The sequence below is a fragment of the Choloepus didactylus genome, chromosome 20 (assembly GCF_015220235.1).
Source record: "Choloepus didactylus isolate mChoDid1 chromosome 20, mChoDid1.pri, whole genome shotgun sequence".
NCBI classification, from domain to species: Eukaryota; Metazoa; Chordata; class Mammalia; order Pilosa; family Megalonychidae; genus Choloepus; species Choloepus didactylus.
Genome location: NC_051326.1, coordinates 44,116,913 through 44,133,911, shown reverse-complemented (window position 1 = coordinate 44,133,911; position 16,999 = coordinate 44,116,913). Strand labels below are relative to the sequence as shown.

The window sequence follows — 16,999 nt, the reverse complement described above, 5'->3', positions numbered from 1 at the left end:
AGTAGAGCTAGACCCCACTCCTTTCCTCTTAGAGAAGATAGATGCCCTAGGGGGAGATCATTAGCATTTCAGTGGTCTCTCTCTGCCTGTGCTGTAGTCTGGGTCACAGAACTGGGAACTGAAAATGGCCGAGGCTTTCTCCACTGAGTCAAAAAAGGAACAGAGCTAGTCCAAGGTGACCCTCTGGCTCTCCAAGATCAGTCGTCACCCAAAGCCTCTGTCTGCTTGTTGGGGATTCGTACCTCGTAGTGAGCAGTTCACACTCGCTAATTAAAACCCCAGTTGGAGCTCAGTGAGCTATATTCGCTTGCTGGGAGAAAGCTTCTCTCTGGCACCACGAGGCTTTGTAGCTCCGGCTGTGAGGGAGGGGTCTCCCGATTTGGAGCCGCAGTTTTTATTTACAGATTTTATGCTGTGATCTTGGGCATTCCTCCCAATTCAGGTTGGTGTATGATGAGTGGATGGTCACGTTTGTCTCCTTGCAGTTATTCTGGATTATTTACTAGTTGTTTCTGGTTTTTTTTAGTTGTTCCAGGGGGACTACTTAGCTTCCACTCTTCTCTCTGCTGCCATCTTAGATCCTCTCTCGCTTACATGTTTTTTACTATCAACCCATAGCCATTAATGAAACTGCTCTTTGTTCATCTAAGTTATTATTGTACCTGAGTGAAAATGTTTATGGAGCATACACTATGGCCTTTTGTCCTAAGCTCATCACTAAGCTTGGGAACCCAAAAACAGAGATGGGATTAAAATACCAACAGGTGAAACTGAGTGTGGAAGTAGGTCAAACATCACAAATGTTACTATTTATCCCTTAAAATTTGTTGCCATATAGACACAAATTCAATAAATTACAATTAAAAATTCCCACAAAAATCTAAGAAATGAAAGAGATATTAATATATATATATTTTTAAATCTAGCTTGATTTATTTGGGTACTGGTATGTTTTATTTCTGGCTGTTTCATAAGACCTTTGATCTTTCATGAGACTTTTGTTATTCTATTTTAGATTATACATAAATTTTAGATAAATTTTATCTAAAAGCTAAAAATTTTATATCTGTTAATCATTTTGATGCTAAAGCAAGTCTATGAAAAAGGAAAATATGAAATCACTTTAAGGACAAAATCAACTTCACAGACTTTTCAGTCAAGACCAAAACAATATGGATTTTTTTTCTTTCCTAGGAGAAACACAAGAAGTAGCAGAAGATAGCCAGTTTAATTCTTTAAGTTCTGAGGATCCTCCAAACAGGTACTTCATTAATTTTCACAAATATGCTCTGAATTCATGACTTGTTTTTTGCTGAAATGTTGAATACAAATGATTCTAGATGTTCTCCTGACTTCCGTGTTTTTAAATTGCCATTCCTCAGCCCTCTTCCTCCAGTGTTGACTCTTCCCTGGTTCTTATTTCCTGCCTAAATGCCCCTTCCAGGTTCCAGTCTTGCCTTGTCTACCTTTCTGTCCTATTTACTTGCCTCTGTATCTTCTACATTCTGTCCTGTAGCCCAGTGCTCCTCAAATTGTGTTCTTTTGTACTCTCCAAGACATTATTATTATGTGTGGAAAAAGGGAAAGTGAGGGTCTGTGATCACGTAAGTCTGGAACATGCTACATTCTTCCATCTCCCTCTTGGATTTGCAGTGTGCATTAGTGCAGTAAAGATTATGAGAACCCTTCAGTTGAAAAAAAAAAAAAATGTTTGTTTTTTTTAACCCAGCTTTAACCTAGAATTCCCCAAATTTATTCGATTATGGAGTTTTCCTTGTCTTCACAGATGCTAGACTATCTGTTTGAAATGCCCAGGAGTCCCATCTTCCAGGCAAACCCCTCCTTATCCTCATCCTTCAAAACTCAGCTTAAATGTCTCCTTTTCAAAATTCCTCTTTTGTGCTTCCTGAGCTGTTTGTCCCTAATGTATTCTACTTCATCACTTTGAACTATCATTGTTAACTTTCTGTATCTGTTTTCTCTACTCATTTTTGAGTTCCTCAAGGGCAAAAACCAGGCCTTAGCAAATCTTCAAATATGCACCACCCACCGTGGTAGGTAATGTGCTTGGTGTATGTTAGGTGTGTTTAATTTTTTTCACTTGCCAAATATTTCTTGATTGCCTGCCAGGTGCTAGGCATCAGGGGTTATCAGGTGTAGAATAGTAAGAAAATCCAGTCTCACTGCTGTTTTTCAGATTTCAGTTCTAATGGGACAGAGGAATATTAATCAGATAACCACATCAATGAATGCCTGATCACAGAGTTAATTTCTCTGAAAAAAAAGGAAGAGGGTTCCGTGAGAGCCTGTAACAAGGAGACCTAGCCTAGACTGAAAGATCAAATTATTTTTTAATAAACAAATGAATCAATGAATTTCCGTAGAATATACATCTAATCTATTATCTTTTAATTATCACTTTCCTCTGCTGAATCTTCTTCTCCTGTCTCATCTCCCTGACTCCCTCACAAGGGTCTCTTCTCTGGAAACCCCAGGCTTTTTGCCCCTTTGGCTTTGCCTGATGCTCTGCCTTTTCTCTAGATTGTCATCTTCCTACTTTCTCACCTGTTGGTATTTCAAAGCCCAGTCCAAATTCTTCTTCATTGGTGAAACCTTGTCCATGCACTACAGAAGGAAGTGATCTTTTGTCCCTGTGAGAGGGAGAATATTTACTTTCCAATGTGCAGTGTGGCTGCAGAACCGATTGCATTGCCCGCCCCACACAGTCTCAGTGAAGTTCTTGGCCAGAGTGGTGGTGATGTCAGGCCTGAAGGCCCAGGGTTTTCAATGCTCATTCCACCTTGTGCATGGCACAAAGAGTCTTCCATTTACCAAGAAATTGGTTAAAGGCTATTTCCATTTATACTTGCATGGAATCAGCAAAAGCAGAGTGAGAGGATGAGAACGGAATCTTACTTTATGCATCCAGATGTACCTGCCAAAGCTTGGCCAGGAATCCTTTACCCTGTTTTTGGTTTTTAAAGAACTTTTAGTTCCTTTCAGTTATGAAGGCTGGCCTCTTAAAAGCATTAAAGAATTCCTTACATGAACTCTTCTAAAAAATTCATAGGAAATCCAGGAAAAAGTATTCATTTGTCAAGAAATTTTTTTATCCAATTTAAATACAGAATTATGTCATAAAGTATATCTTCCAACAGTCTTTATTAGAGATCACAATTCTATACATACTTAAAAATTAGTCGGTGGGCCCAGTGGCTGAGAGATTTCAAATGGAGTTGAGATGTCACTGTGGAGGGTATTCTTGTGCACTTATATGGATATCACCTTTTAGTCCTTAGTGTGTTGGAATGGCTAGACGGAAATATCTGAAGCTGTCAGACTGCAATCCAGTGACCTTGATTCTTGAAAATGATTGTATAACTATGTAGCTTGCACGGTGTGACTGTGTGACTGTGAAAACCTTGTGGCTTGCACTCCCTTTATCCAGTGTATGGACAGATGAGTGGACAAATGGGGACAAAAATTAGATGAAGAACAGGGTGGGATTAAGGGGATGGAAAGATTTAGGTGTTCTTTTTTGCTTTTATTTTCATTTTGGAGTAAGGAAAAGGTTCAAAAAATGATTCTGGTGATGAAGGCACAACTGTATGATGGTGCTGTGAATAATTGATTGTACACTGTGGATGACTGTAGAGTGTGTGAATTTATCAATTAAACTGTATTTTAAAAAAAAAGTGCACAAGCATTACCTGGAAGGCTTGGTAAAACATAAATTGCCCCAGAGTTTCTCCATCGGTAGGTTCCAGAGTAGGACTGAGAATTTGCATTTATAACAAGTTTCCAGTTGATGCTGATTTTGCTGGGCCATGGCTTACCTTTAGAAACATTGCCTTATTTTATATAGCTGTACTGTATGATTTCTGCTTCCGTTGAATTGTTTTTGTCATGTCCATAATTTTCTACATCTTGCTTAATAATCAAGCAAGCAGTGCATATGGTTCTAAATAAACTGAAGACACTTTTATATCTTAAAAAAATTAGTGGGTGGCATATTATTATCAGTAATCTAAAATTTGTTGTGAGAAGATATGCCCATTGAAAGCATAAATTTTCTAGAAGAGAAATAATATCACATGAAGTGAGATGATAGCCTGAAATAATTTTCAGAAGTATGACAATTTTTAAACATATGGAAACATCTGGGAATAATTTAAAACATCATTCATATTTGCTTCATATTTCCTCTTACTTGTTTGGTAACTTTATTTTTTTATATAATTTCAAATTTTAAAAGTGCAATAATTTTTCATGTCATAAATTCTTCAACTAAGCACAGTTGAAATTAAGATATTAAAAAAAATCTTAATTTTTTGTACACATCCAAAAAAGTACCATGTTATATAGCACATCCTTGAGTATCTACAGTGTGTGTAATCTGGAAATTTTCAAGGCCCTCTTCTTTTCCCTCTTCCTTTCCATCTTGCAGGTATTTCACTGTTCATTAGAACCTTGAGCAGAAAATGAAATAATAGAAGAGAGATACTGTCCACTGCAGTAACGTTCATTATCCCTATCACCCTGAAAATGCTGCATTGCATTCCTTGTAATTTTATATTAATGATTCTTTTTTTTCCTTCTGTAAGTTTCAGAACTTTCCTGACTTATTGCTAGATACTTGCACTATTTCTAACCTCTTTTCCTTCCAGTTAATTTTTTGCATTTCTGCTAAGGTTATCTTTATACAATACTCCCAGTAGAATGCAAGTCTTATAAAGTCAGGGGATTTTGTCTGTTTTAATCACTGCCAGATTCTTATGTCAAGAACTATGACTCTTATGGGAAGTAGGCCTCAATGAATATTTGTTGAATAAATCTGGTCCTGTCACTCTTCTGAATAAAGCATTTTAGTGACTTCCCATTGCATGCAGAATAAAACCCAACTCTTTCTGATCTGGCCTCCGTGGATATTACACTATGAAATACCTCTGGTTGAGTAATTAACATTTTCTGTTTTGGGTTGTGTTCTGTTCTTTCTTCCACTAACCTGTTTGTTACTTGAGTCCCAGAAGGCTCATGTGTTACTCATGCATGTCGCCCAGCACCGTGTGTGGCACACCAGAGGCCTGCACAAGCACTCCGATGGAAACTGGAAGAAAATTTAGGGATCATATTTCATTTATATTCCTGTCATGCCACATACTGTGGTATGGATATAATGGGCATTCAAAAGCCCTTACTTATTAATAGTTATGAGTTAAAATTAGAATTTGGAATTTTCTGAAATATATCTGGGAAAATGTACAATTTGCATGCATAATGGCATCTATATACTTTGGGGGCATTCAGCAACCTAATGATTGGAATTTTTTTCAATATTCTAATTTTATGGTTTGTTTTCTTTAAGTGAAGATCAGGTCAATAAAGAAGACAGTGCCCTGGCCCGATGGGTTGCAGATCCTGCCAACACAGCATGGATGGAAAGTAAGTACCACTAGCCAGGATCCCTGAAGCGTCATCATCTGAACCCTCATCAAGCTCAGTACAAACGTTTGCTAACAGAGTGACAGTGTGTTTTTACTCAGGCTGTGCTAATTATTCTCAGGTTCTAAATCAGATCTAAAACTTTTAAAATAAATTCATTTACTTAAAATATTAACAAAAGCTGAATATATAAGTATTCTCCCAGGGCTCTGTGAAGCCATTACTTTATTTCTAATCAGATTATCTCAGCATTATCCTATCCATCTAAGCACAGCACATACCTCTTCCTGATTTTTTCATTCTAGTTCAGATTTTGTTTTTGTTACAGCAGTTAATAGATTTGGGGATCTGATACATCTGACTTCCAGTCTGCAATCAAAAAGTCAAGTCACTTTTGAGGCATTAGCAAAGCATTCCTTTTTTTGCTATTTCCCCAGTGAGCTGCTTTGTCATGGTACCATTTTTGAAGAGGGGTTTGTTGTCAGTGAAGTCAACCCATTGACCAGTTGGCTTACCAGATCTTCTATTCCACATGTGGTTTAGAAGGCTGAAAATACTGTTTAGGTAGATTTATTTTTTTGTAATTTTTAAGGAAAAGTAAAGATTGCTTTCTTAATTACTCCTTTTTATTATTCACTGCTCAATAATTTCTGTGTGATTGTTTTATATGATTGACTTACAAGGTGGAATCCTCTTAGCTGTCTCCTAATTATTGAATTATCTCTTGAAATGTTGCATTATGATTTTAATTATGACATTGTTTAAACAAAGAATTTAGTGTAATTAGATGATTCTGCTTGGGGACTGATAAATCAGGATCATTATTGACTTGTTCTCTAGCAGTTTTATTTTTAAAGCAATACTTGTCTGAATTTCTTCCATTACTCATTTTTTAATTATCCAGATGACAGTTAATTAGAATAACTATATTGAAAGTAAACTCCATACACTAGCAGTCTCTCAACATTGTCTAACAGGAATAAAAATATTTGCAGTGGTTTTAGTGAATAAATATTATTAAAAGCAAGCAAGCATATATAATATGGAAGCTTGACAGCAGCAAAAGAATAAGGGACCATTCCTGCATTTGCCCCACCACCACCACCCCAGTAGTGTGGGGATAGTAATGATAGCTAGGAGTCATAAGTAAAGTTAAGTTTTATCTCGTTTTCCTTCTTTTATTGCTTAATAATGCTACATTTATGGTTTTCAGTGTAATAATACCTTGTAGTTTGAATGTTCTTCTGCGGAGAGGGTAACAATAATAACTGAATATTTTGGAAAATAATTTGCAAGGTCATTTTAAGAAACTGATTTCCATGCAAAAAATGCAATTCTAACAAACATTTTTTAAAAATTTAAATATTATTGCTATTCTCTTATATAAGCTTATACAGTGTATACAAATATTTTGCCAATGGAGCTTCTCCATGCCTCTTTTAAGAAAACCTGTTAACAATTTTGTAGGACACTAATGTTTCACTTAATAGAGTTTGCGAAACTTTCTCCTGAAAGCTAAAAATATACTTGCATGTGGCTACTTTCTGTACCCAGTGGTGCAAAACATTAGAGTCATCACTTTATTATAGTGATTTCCCATTTTACACAGTATCAATTGAGTTCTCCCTTCATTTATGAAACTCTGTATACAACCTCTGTATTCTTTGTATATCAGAACACGTTAACTTCATAAACTTAAAAATTGTGTACAAGACAAGCATAGAGATATATAATAGAATTCAGTATAATAGAATAAACTTGGCCTGGAAACCATAAACACTACCTGGTGGTGTTAATTTACAGCTGGTCCATTTAGAGTGATATCCCTTAATCCCAGCACAATATTCTGTCCTAAAAATAATGTTTATGCTTTGATTAGGTACCATCTGTTACCGTCATAAAGTAACTTTTTGAATAATCGTAACATTATTGGTCATAGGAGATTACAAAACTTAAATTCGCCCTATAAAATTTAAATTGCACTGGGTTAGACTTGGTCAATTTTTAAGGTTTCCCCCTCTTTTTTTTTCAGTTCAGTTTTGTTGAGATATATTCATATACCCTACAATCATCCACAGTGTACAGTCAGTTCACAGTACCATCATATAGTTGTGCATTCATCACCAAAATCTGTTTTTGAACATTTTCATTCCTCCAGAAAAAAAAAAATAAGAATAAAAATACAAGTAAAGAAGAACACCCAAAACATCCCATCCCTCCCCATCTCCCCTATTATTTATTTAATTTTTGTTCCCATTTTTCTACTCATCTGTCCATACACTGGATAAAGAGAGTGTGAGCCACAAGGTTTTCACAACCATGCAGTCACACCGTATAAGCTACATAGTTATACAGTCATCTTCAAGAATCAAGGCTACTGGGTTGCAGTTCAACAGTTTCAGGTATTCCTTCTAGCTATTCCAATACACTAAAAATGGATATCCATATACCTCCTCTTTTATTCCAGATCCAGAAGAAGCAATTTATGATGATGTTCCAAGAGAAAATTCAGACTCCGAACCAGGTTTGATTTTGTCTTGAATTGAGTTTTAGGAGATTCAGTTTAAAGAGTCTTTCCCTATTGATGTAAAAATGGCTATTTATTATATACGTATCCATAGATGCATAGCTCATATGGTTTATATTCATGTTTTATATGTTTTATAGTGGCTCACTGGTAACATATGGTAGAATATTGGTGTGTGCATACACATAGGTGTGTATTGTATATTATAATACCTTAAATACCAAGGAAATGAATTAATATTGAAAAATTTTAACATTGTGATCTTGTTTAGCTTTCCAATTTTGAGCAAGCCACTAACCTCTCTGGCTTTAGTTTCTTTAGCTGAAAATTGGAGTGAAAATAAGTTGGCTATATAGCTAATCAATATAACTTGAATCTCGCCTCCTACAAACACATAGAAATGCAGGATGAAACATAATGTAGATTCTTTAAACTGCAGAGCTGAGCCCAAAAGACTGAAAGGGGAATACCCAGGTATCAGAAATGAAGGGGTAAATGAAAGTTAGAAAATCAAGTTAATGAACTGATGTTTCAACTCTCCTGGTTGAAGATGAGGGTGGGCTGTAGCCAGTCTTGGTAACCTAGGTGCTTAGGTTTTACTGCTCACACAGAAGTTAGACCAAGACTTGGCACTCACCAGGAATGGAATTGGAACTGAGACCCCCTAAATAAAGCTGGGACTTTCCTTTGAAAGTTGCTTTATTTAGTTGCTTTTTTCAGTGAAAGAAGAGACAAGAAACACATGTATCCACTGCCATGGAGACCACAAGGAAACCGGCCTGTTGTGTTGTGACTTGAGATGGTAGAATTTGAAACTCCGGTTGCGTTCTCATGAAGGGTTGGGATTTGAATTTACCACATCCACACAGTCTTTAATTTTTTTTTAAGAAATTAAAATAAAAACTAAAACTAGGCTGGTTAACACCAGTCCTCTGGGTCTTTAAGCAGAAGTAAATGCAAAAACTCCCTGAGAGAGTCTTACCACCCAAGGCACAAGGAATTTCAATAAGAAAAGAACAAGATCCACTAAAAATGAGTTTACAGTTAATACAAAAAAATTATACACACACACACACACACACACACTTCCATCTCTAAGAGAAAGCAACCCATTATGAGTGAAAATAAGCAGTAACAGTAATCTAAATCACAAGCTTAGATTTGACCCTGAAGAAGTTTAGTCAAGAGAATGTCAATGTAAAGAGAATGTAAAATATGTCTTTCAAATGATTAATGCCATTAACTTAGATGTTGAAAATATAAAAATAGAATAACGAATTGTAAAAAGAACAAATATTTTTGAGAAAGAAGCAAACAGAAATGGCAGAAATAAAATTTTAAAAGTAAAACTATAGTAATTGAAATTTGACACAGCCGAGGAGCAAACTAATGAACTGGAAGATAAATCCCAGGTAATTACCCTAAAAAAGCAGGAATAAAGATACAGAAAATATGAAAGAAAAGTAAGAAACAAGGAGGATGAGGAGATCTAACCCATTTATAATAAATGATACAAAGGAGAAAATAGAAGGAATGGGGAAAAGGTAATACTCAGATAACTGCTAAGAGTTTTCAAGGGTAAAAGAAAGACATGAATCCTTATATTCCAGAAACACAAATTCAAAGCAGGATTAATTTTAAAAAATCAATCTATACCTAGTCACATAGACTTGAAACTGCCAAACAACAAATCCACAGTGAAAGCAAAAAGAGAGAAAATACAAATTACCTACAAAGGAACTACAATTAGGAAGGAAACAGTAGACTTCTTAATAGGTCAGGAGGCAGTAGAATAGTATTTTCCAAGGGCTAAAGGAAAACAGCTTTTCAACCTAGTTTTCCACATCCAGCCTAACTAAAAACAGAGAAATAAAGGCAATGTCAGATAACAGTTGGAGGAATTTACCACTCACAGACTACTATTTAAAGAAATATCTTATGTTGTACTTCAAGTATTGGATACTGAACCTTGAAGGAAAGAATGAGATGCAAGGAAAACTTACGAGCATATAAATTGATAAATATGTGAATAAATTTAGACAAGAATTGAGTAAAACAACATTAATATTTTTTTATTTTAAGAGTATAAGCACAAAATACTAGGCAATGATAACATGTAAAATGGGAAGAAATGATTCACTTTAAAACTTTCTAACTCACTTTATAAGGTTAGTATAAACTTGTAACCCCCTCAACCCCAAATGAACAACATAGATGCTAAATATCTCAAATAAAATGTTCAGAAATTAAATGCAGCAATATGCCAACAAACAAGCAAAAGCCCATTTAAATCCTGTAGATTTATCTCAAGAATTCATGGATCCTTTAATATTAGGAGGATCTTTTGATGTAATTTCCCACAGGAACAGTTTAATGAATACAAACCAAATGTCTGTGTCATTAGATGCATCAAGAGCACTTAATAAGTAAGATTCAATGGCCATTCATGTTAAAAGCTCATTATATTAGGAAACTTTTTTAACCTGTTATAGGAAGGACATCTTAAAATCTACAGCCAACTTATTTAATGGTGAAGAATTAAAGGCATTTATTAATTTATTCATTCCATAAATACTTTTGAACACCTGCTATGTACCAAGGATGGACTAGGCTCAGCTAAATAAAATGCCTGCTCTCATAAGTTTCTGTATTGGGGTAGACAATTAGATTTGGGTCTCCTTATAAATAAAACTCCAGTGCTTATTAATGATCATGCTCATAGGTAGTTATTTAAATACATGCTGCAAATACAGTGAGGATTAAAGATTAGTTTCTATAAAACAAGTTTAAAATGCATTTTTGGGTAATTTATCTAACCAAGCAAACCTTATTTCACACAAAAAAGTTTGATCTGGAATCTCAAAAGCCAGATTTCCAAGCAAAAGATCTACCAATAACCCACTTGCCAAAGGTGACAGTGATTCTGATTAGATCTGTGTCCCCAGTATAACTACAGCACCCAACTGGGATGCATATAGACTCAATGAATAATTATTGAACTATGAATTGAAGGAATACCTCTCTCTTTCTCCTTATATCTCAGGGCAAGAAAAATCTACTTAATATTCCCACAAATGTTTCCAAAACTTTTATGGCTGTAAGAGTCATATGTCTTAAGGTGTCTCTTTTATGAGATTCCTGAAGCATGTTGTCCTAACATTCCTCCACAGTTGCCATCTCTCTCCCTTCTGCTCATTCTCAGTTTGTCCTGGCTCGTGCTGTAGCTCACTCATATGGACCCTTTTTGCCTAATTAAATATCTGGTGACAGTCATTTTGAAGAGCTGTTTGGTATTACCCAGCATACGTGAACAGAACATGGTGATACTCAGGAACCAGCGGTTCACTTGAAGATCTGCTTCCTAGAGAAATTCACACCCATTGCACAAGGGGACATGTGCAAGGATGCTTATTTGCATTGCTTTTTGTAAAGAGGAAAAGGTGGGAAGGAAAACCTTAGTGGCCCCCCAGTAGATTAATGGGTAAAGAAATTATGGTGAATTTATGCAACAGACTACTATACCCATAGTTAAGAATGAATCAATCTATTATTTATATATACACATATATAATATTATATAATAATCAATTTATTTATATTACTTATTTGTGTGTGTGTATATATATACACACATACACACACATGCATATATATAAAATCAGTCAAAAACAGTGTTGAGCAAAAAGCAAGGTAGAAAAAGGTATTTTTGTAAATGTTGCCTTGAAATACATACATAAGGGTTAGATGGACAAACACATGCTCGGGAATGGTACGTGCTGACTTCTGGGAAGAAGGGGTGGAAAGGGTGGGGATAGGGCTTTAACCATGTATATAACATTCCATCTCTGCCTCTCCATGAGAAAGCATTGAAGCAAATAAGGCAAAATGTTGAGTTTAATATTGATGGGGTATGCTAAGATGCTTGCTAATTTGTACTTTTTGGTGTACTTAAAATGTTTCATAAATGAATAAAACTTTTTAAAGAAGTTTTATTGAGGTAAATTCACATACCATACAATCCATCTCGAGTGTACAGTCAGCCTCTTCTAGTATATTCACAGAGTTGTGCATTCACCACAATCAATTCTAGAACATTTTCACCACTCCAGCAAGAAAAACACCATAGCCTTCAGTAGTCACCTCTGAATCCTTCAATCTTTCTCTAACCCTACATAACCACTAATCTATTTCTGTCAAAGCAAACACTTTTTTCCCATCTCTATAAGCTTATTTGTATTTATGTTTTATATATAAATGGAGTAAAATAGTATGTAGTATGCTGTGTCTGTTTTCTTTCACTTAGTATAATGTCCTTGTATTTTTTTGGTTTTGTTTCATTTTTGCAAATGATGGAGGAATACGCATATATTATTATTATTCACTACAGTTCACAGTTTACTTAAGGTATATTTTTACATACCACCCTATTATTTACACCCTGTAATAGTACCATACATTTGTTCTAATTCATGGAAGAGCTTTCTTATATTTGTACTATTGACCACACATCATCCACAAGAGGGTTCTCTGTGTTATAGTCTGACTTTTATCCCCTGGCTTTCCTTCTAGTGACATACACAACCCTAAACTTCTCTTTTCAACCTCAATCGCACGCACATATCTTCACTGTTCATTACACTCACTATAATATGCTGCCATCACCTCTATCCATTTCCAAACATATACAATCAACCTTATTACAAATTCTGCACAAATTAAGCTTCAGCTCCCTATTCTCTGCCTGCAGTCTGTCTTCTGATGCCCTAAATTCTAGATAGTAACACCATGAGTTTGCTAGTTATATTTAGTTCATGTTAGTGACATCATACAATATTTGTCCTCTTGTGTCTGACTTCTTTCACTCAATATAATGTCCTCAAGGTCATCCATGTTGTCATGTGTCAAGACTTCATTTCTTCTTACAGCTGAATAATATGCCATTGTATGATTATACCACATTTTGTTTATCCATTCATCAGTTGATGGACACCTGGGTTGTTTCCATCTTTAGGCAATTGTGAATAATGTCGCTATGAACATCAGTGTGCAAATGTCTGTTCACGTCTCTGCCTTCAGTTCTTCTGAGTATATACGTAGCAGTGGGATTGCTGGATCATATGACAGTTCTATATTAGTTTCCTAAGGAACTGCCAAACTGTTTACCAGAGCAGCTGCTCCTCTCTACATTTCCACCAATAGTGAATAAGTGTCCCTGTTTCTCCATATCCTCTCCAACACTTGTTGTTAGATTCTGTTTTTTTTAATGGTGACCATTCTAATAGATGTGAAATGATATGTCGTTGTTTTGATTTGTGTTTCTATATAGCTAGTGATGTGGAACAAATTTTCATGTGCTTTTTAGCCATTTGTATATATCCTCTTTTGAAAAATGTCTATTCAGGTCTTTTGCCCATTATTTAATTGGGTTGTCATTTTATTGTTGAGTTATAGGATCTCTTTATATATCCTGGATATTAAACCCTTACCAGATATGCAGTTTCCAAATATCTTCCATTGAGTAGGCTGCCTTTTCACCTTCTTGACAAAGTGAAGCACAAAAGTATTCAATTTTAAGGAGGTCTCATTTATCTATTTTTTCTTTCATTGCTCATATGTTGGGTGTAAGACCTAAGGAAGCACCTCCTACCACAAGATCTTGAAGATGCTTCCCTCCATTTTCTTCTAGGAGTTTTATGGTTCTGGATTTTATATTTAGGTCTTTGATCCACTCTGAGTTAATTCTTGTATAAGGTGTGAGGTAGGGGTCCTCTTTCATTCTTTTGGATATATGGATATCCAATTCTCCCAGCACTATTTGTTGAAAAGACTGCTCTGTCCCACTTGGGTGGACTTGGTAGCCTTGTCAAAAATCAGTTGACCATAAATGTTAAGATCTATTTCTGAACTCTCAATTCTATTCCTTTGATCATTATGTCCATTTTTATGCTGATACCATGCTATTTTTACCACTGTAGCTTTGTAATATGCTTTAAAGTCAGGAAGTGAGAGTTCTCCAACTTCATTTTTCTTTTTCAAGATATTTTTGGGTATTTTGTGCCTCTTATTCTTCCAAATAAATTTGATAATTGAAATTTCCAGTTCTGCAAAGTAGGCTGTTGGAATTTTGATTGGGATTGCATTAAATCTGCAAATCAATTTGGGTAGAATTGACGTGTTAGCCATATTTGTCTTCCAATCCATGTAGACGGAATGTCCTTCCATTTATTTAGGTCTTCTTTGATTTCTTTTAGCAGTGTTTTGTAGTTTTCTGAGTAATACAGGTCCCTTATATCCTTGGTTAAGTTTATTCTTAGACATTGAGTTCTTTTAGTTGCTATCATAAATGGGATATTTTTCTTGATTTCCTCCTCAGATTGTTCATTACTAGTGTATAGAAATATTCCTGATTTTAGAATGTTAATCTTGTATCCCACCACTTTGCTGCACTTGTTTATTAGCTATAGTAACTGTTTTGGAGATTTTTGGGGGACTTTCTAGATATAGGCTCATGTCATATGCAAATAGTAAAAGTTTTACTTCTTCTTTTCCAATTCATATACCTTTTTTTTCTTTTTATTGCCTAATTGCTCTAGCCAGAACTTCTAGCACAATGTTGAATAAGAGAATGATGACAGTGGACATCCTTGTCTTATTCCCAAAAGTAACAGAAAAGCTTTCAGTCATTCACCATTAAGTATGATATTAGCTGTGGGTTTATCATGTATGACCTTTATCATGTTGAGAAAGTTTTCTTTTTTTCCTAAATTTCAAAGTGTTTTTATCAAGAAAAGATGCCGGATTTTGTCTAATACCTTTTCTATGTCAATTGAAATAATCATATGTTTCTTCTCCTTCAGGTTGTTAATGTGTTGTATTACTTTAACTGATTTTCTTGTGTTGAACCACCCTTGCATAACTTGGATAAAACCTATTTGATCAGGGTGTATAATCCTTTTAATGTGTGGTTAGATTTCATTTGCAAGTATTTTGTTGAGGATTTTTGCATCTATATTCATTAGAGAGATTGTTCTGTAATTTTCCTTTCTTGTAATATCTTTATCTGACCTTGGTATTAGGATGATGTTGGCTTCATAGAATGAGTTATGTAGCATTTCCTCCTTTTCAATTTTTTGGAAGAGTTTGAGCTCATTGGTATGTCTATGTTTGTAATTGTTACTTTCATCCAACTTATGTCTTTGCATTTAAGGAGAGTCTCTTGTAGATAGTATATAGTTGAGTCGTGCCTTTTTATCCATTCTGCCAGTCTCTGCTTTTGACTGGAGACTTTAACCCATTTATATTTGAAGTCACTACTGGTAATGCATGCCCTTCTCCTCCCATTTATTAGTTAGTCTTTGCAAGTCATGTACCTTTTTTGTCCTTTAATTCTTCCATTAATGCCTACTTTCATATCTGTTTAACTTTTTGTATTGTTCCTTATTGAGCCCCTTCTCATTTCTATCTGGGTATATTTTTCATATATTTTCCTTGTGGTTACCATGGGATTAAAATTTATCATCTTAAATATATAAAATCATATTTGATTTGATACTAACTTGGTATCAATAGCAAACACATACACTGTTCCATTACCCCTCCATCCCCCACCCTTTCTTGTACTTGTTACAAATTATATCTTTGTACATTGTATGTCCAAAACTATAGATTTATCATTACTTTTCATGCCTTTGCATTTTAGCACCTGTAGGAGTTAAGAAGTGGAGTTATATACCTAATAATGCAATGCAATAGTACTTGTATTTATAATTACCCAGTGTTTACCTTTACTAGAGGTCATTATTTCTTTATGCTGCTTTGAACCACTCTCTAGTGTCCTTTTCTTTCAGTCTGAAGAACTCCCTTTAGCAGTGCTTACAGGCAGGTCTAGTGGCAATCAACTCCCACGGTTTTTGGTTTTTGATTTTTTTAAACTTGGAATGTCTTAATCTCTCTCTCATTTTTGAAAGAAAGACTTGCTGGATATAAGATTCTTGGTTGGCAGTTGTCTTCTTTCAGTTTAATTGTTTCAACCCACTGTCTTCTTGCCTCCATAGTTTCTCATGAGAAATCACCATGTGATAATTGGGACTTCTTTTGAGTAACATGTTGCTTTTCTCCTGCAGCTTTCATAACTCTCTCCTTGATTTTTGCATTTGAAAATTTGATCAATATGTGATGGAGTGTTTTTCTTTTCAAGTTTATCTTGTTTGGTGATCTCTGGGCTTCTTGTATGTGCATATTCTGTTTTTTGCTAAATTTGGGACATTTTCTCTCATTATTTCTTTGAATATTCCTTCTGCCCCTTTTGCTCTCTCTTCTCCTTCTGGGATTCCCATAATGCATATGTAATGCTTGATAATATGCCAGAGGTCTCTTATGCAGTTTTCACTTTTTATAATTCTTTTTTCTTTCTCTTCTTAGCCTGATTTATTCAAGTGTCATTTCTTTTGATTTCACTGATTCTTTCTTCTGCCAGCTCCAATCTGCTGTTGAAACCCTTCTGGGAATTTTTCATTTCAGTTATTGTCGTCTATAACTCTGGTAGTTCTTTTTGGTTCCTTTTTAAAGTTTCAGTTTCTTCATTGAGATTCTCATATTGTTCATTCATTGTTTTCCTAATATCCTTTAGTTCCTTCTCAGTATTTTCCTTTAACTCCTTGAGCATACTGAAGATCATTTTTCTATGTCTTTGTCTGGTGTGTCCACAGTCTGGTATTCTTCATTGGTGTTTTCTGTATTTTTATCCTCTTCCTTTGTATGGGCCATCGTTTCTTATTTTTTTGTCTTGTAACCTTTTTTTGTGCACAGTATATTTTACTATTTTAAGAAGTGTTAACTCTGGAATTTATTCCCTGAGATGTCTGTTTCTTGAGCTTGTAACCATCTGGTGATATGACAGAGATTTTCTTGAGTGTCAGCCCTTGGGTATCAGCCTTCCTATCAGGAAGATCCACCCACCCAAGGCGAATTCAAGTGCAGGGTCCTCTCTTTCTTTTCTGGGCCTCTGTCTTGTCCTGGGCTTGTGCTTGC

General features: G+C 35.2%; 1 protein-coding gene across 3 annotated transcripts in view; it reads left to right on the top strand.

Annotated features, from left to right (window-relative positions):
- Window positions 1-16,999, top strand: part of ARHGEF10 (Rho guanine nucleotide exchange factor 10) — a 187,813-nt gene that overhangs the window by 55,898 nt on the left and 114,916 nt on the right. For all 3 annotated transcript variants that reach the window (XM_037812662.1, XM_037812661.1, XM_037812660.1), the window contains exons 5-7: window positions 1,195-1,261; window positions 5,366-5,442; window positions 7,910-7,966. In XM_037812662.1, coding sequence (XP_037668590.1) covers window positions 1,195-1,261; window positions 5,366-5,442; window positions 7,910-7,966 — 201 coding nt within the window. The remainder of the gene's footprint in view (window positions 1-1,194; window positions 1,262-5,365; window positions 5,443-7,909; window positions 7,967-16,999) is intronic.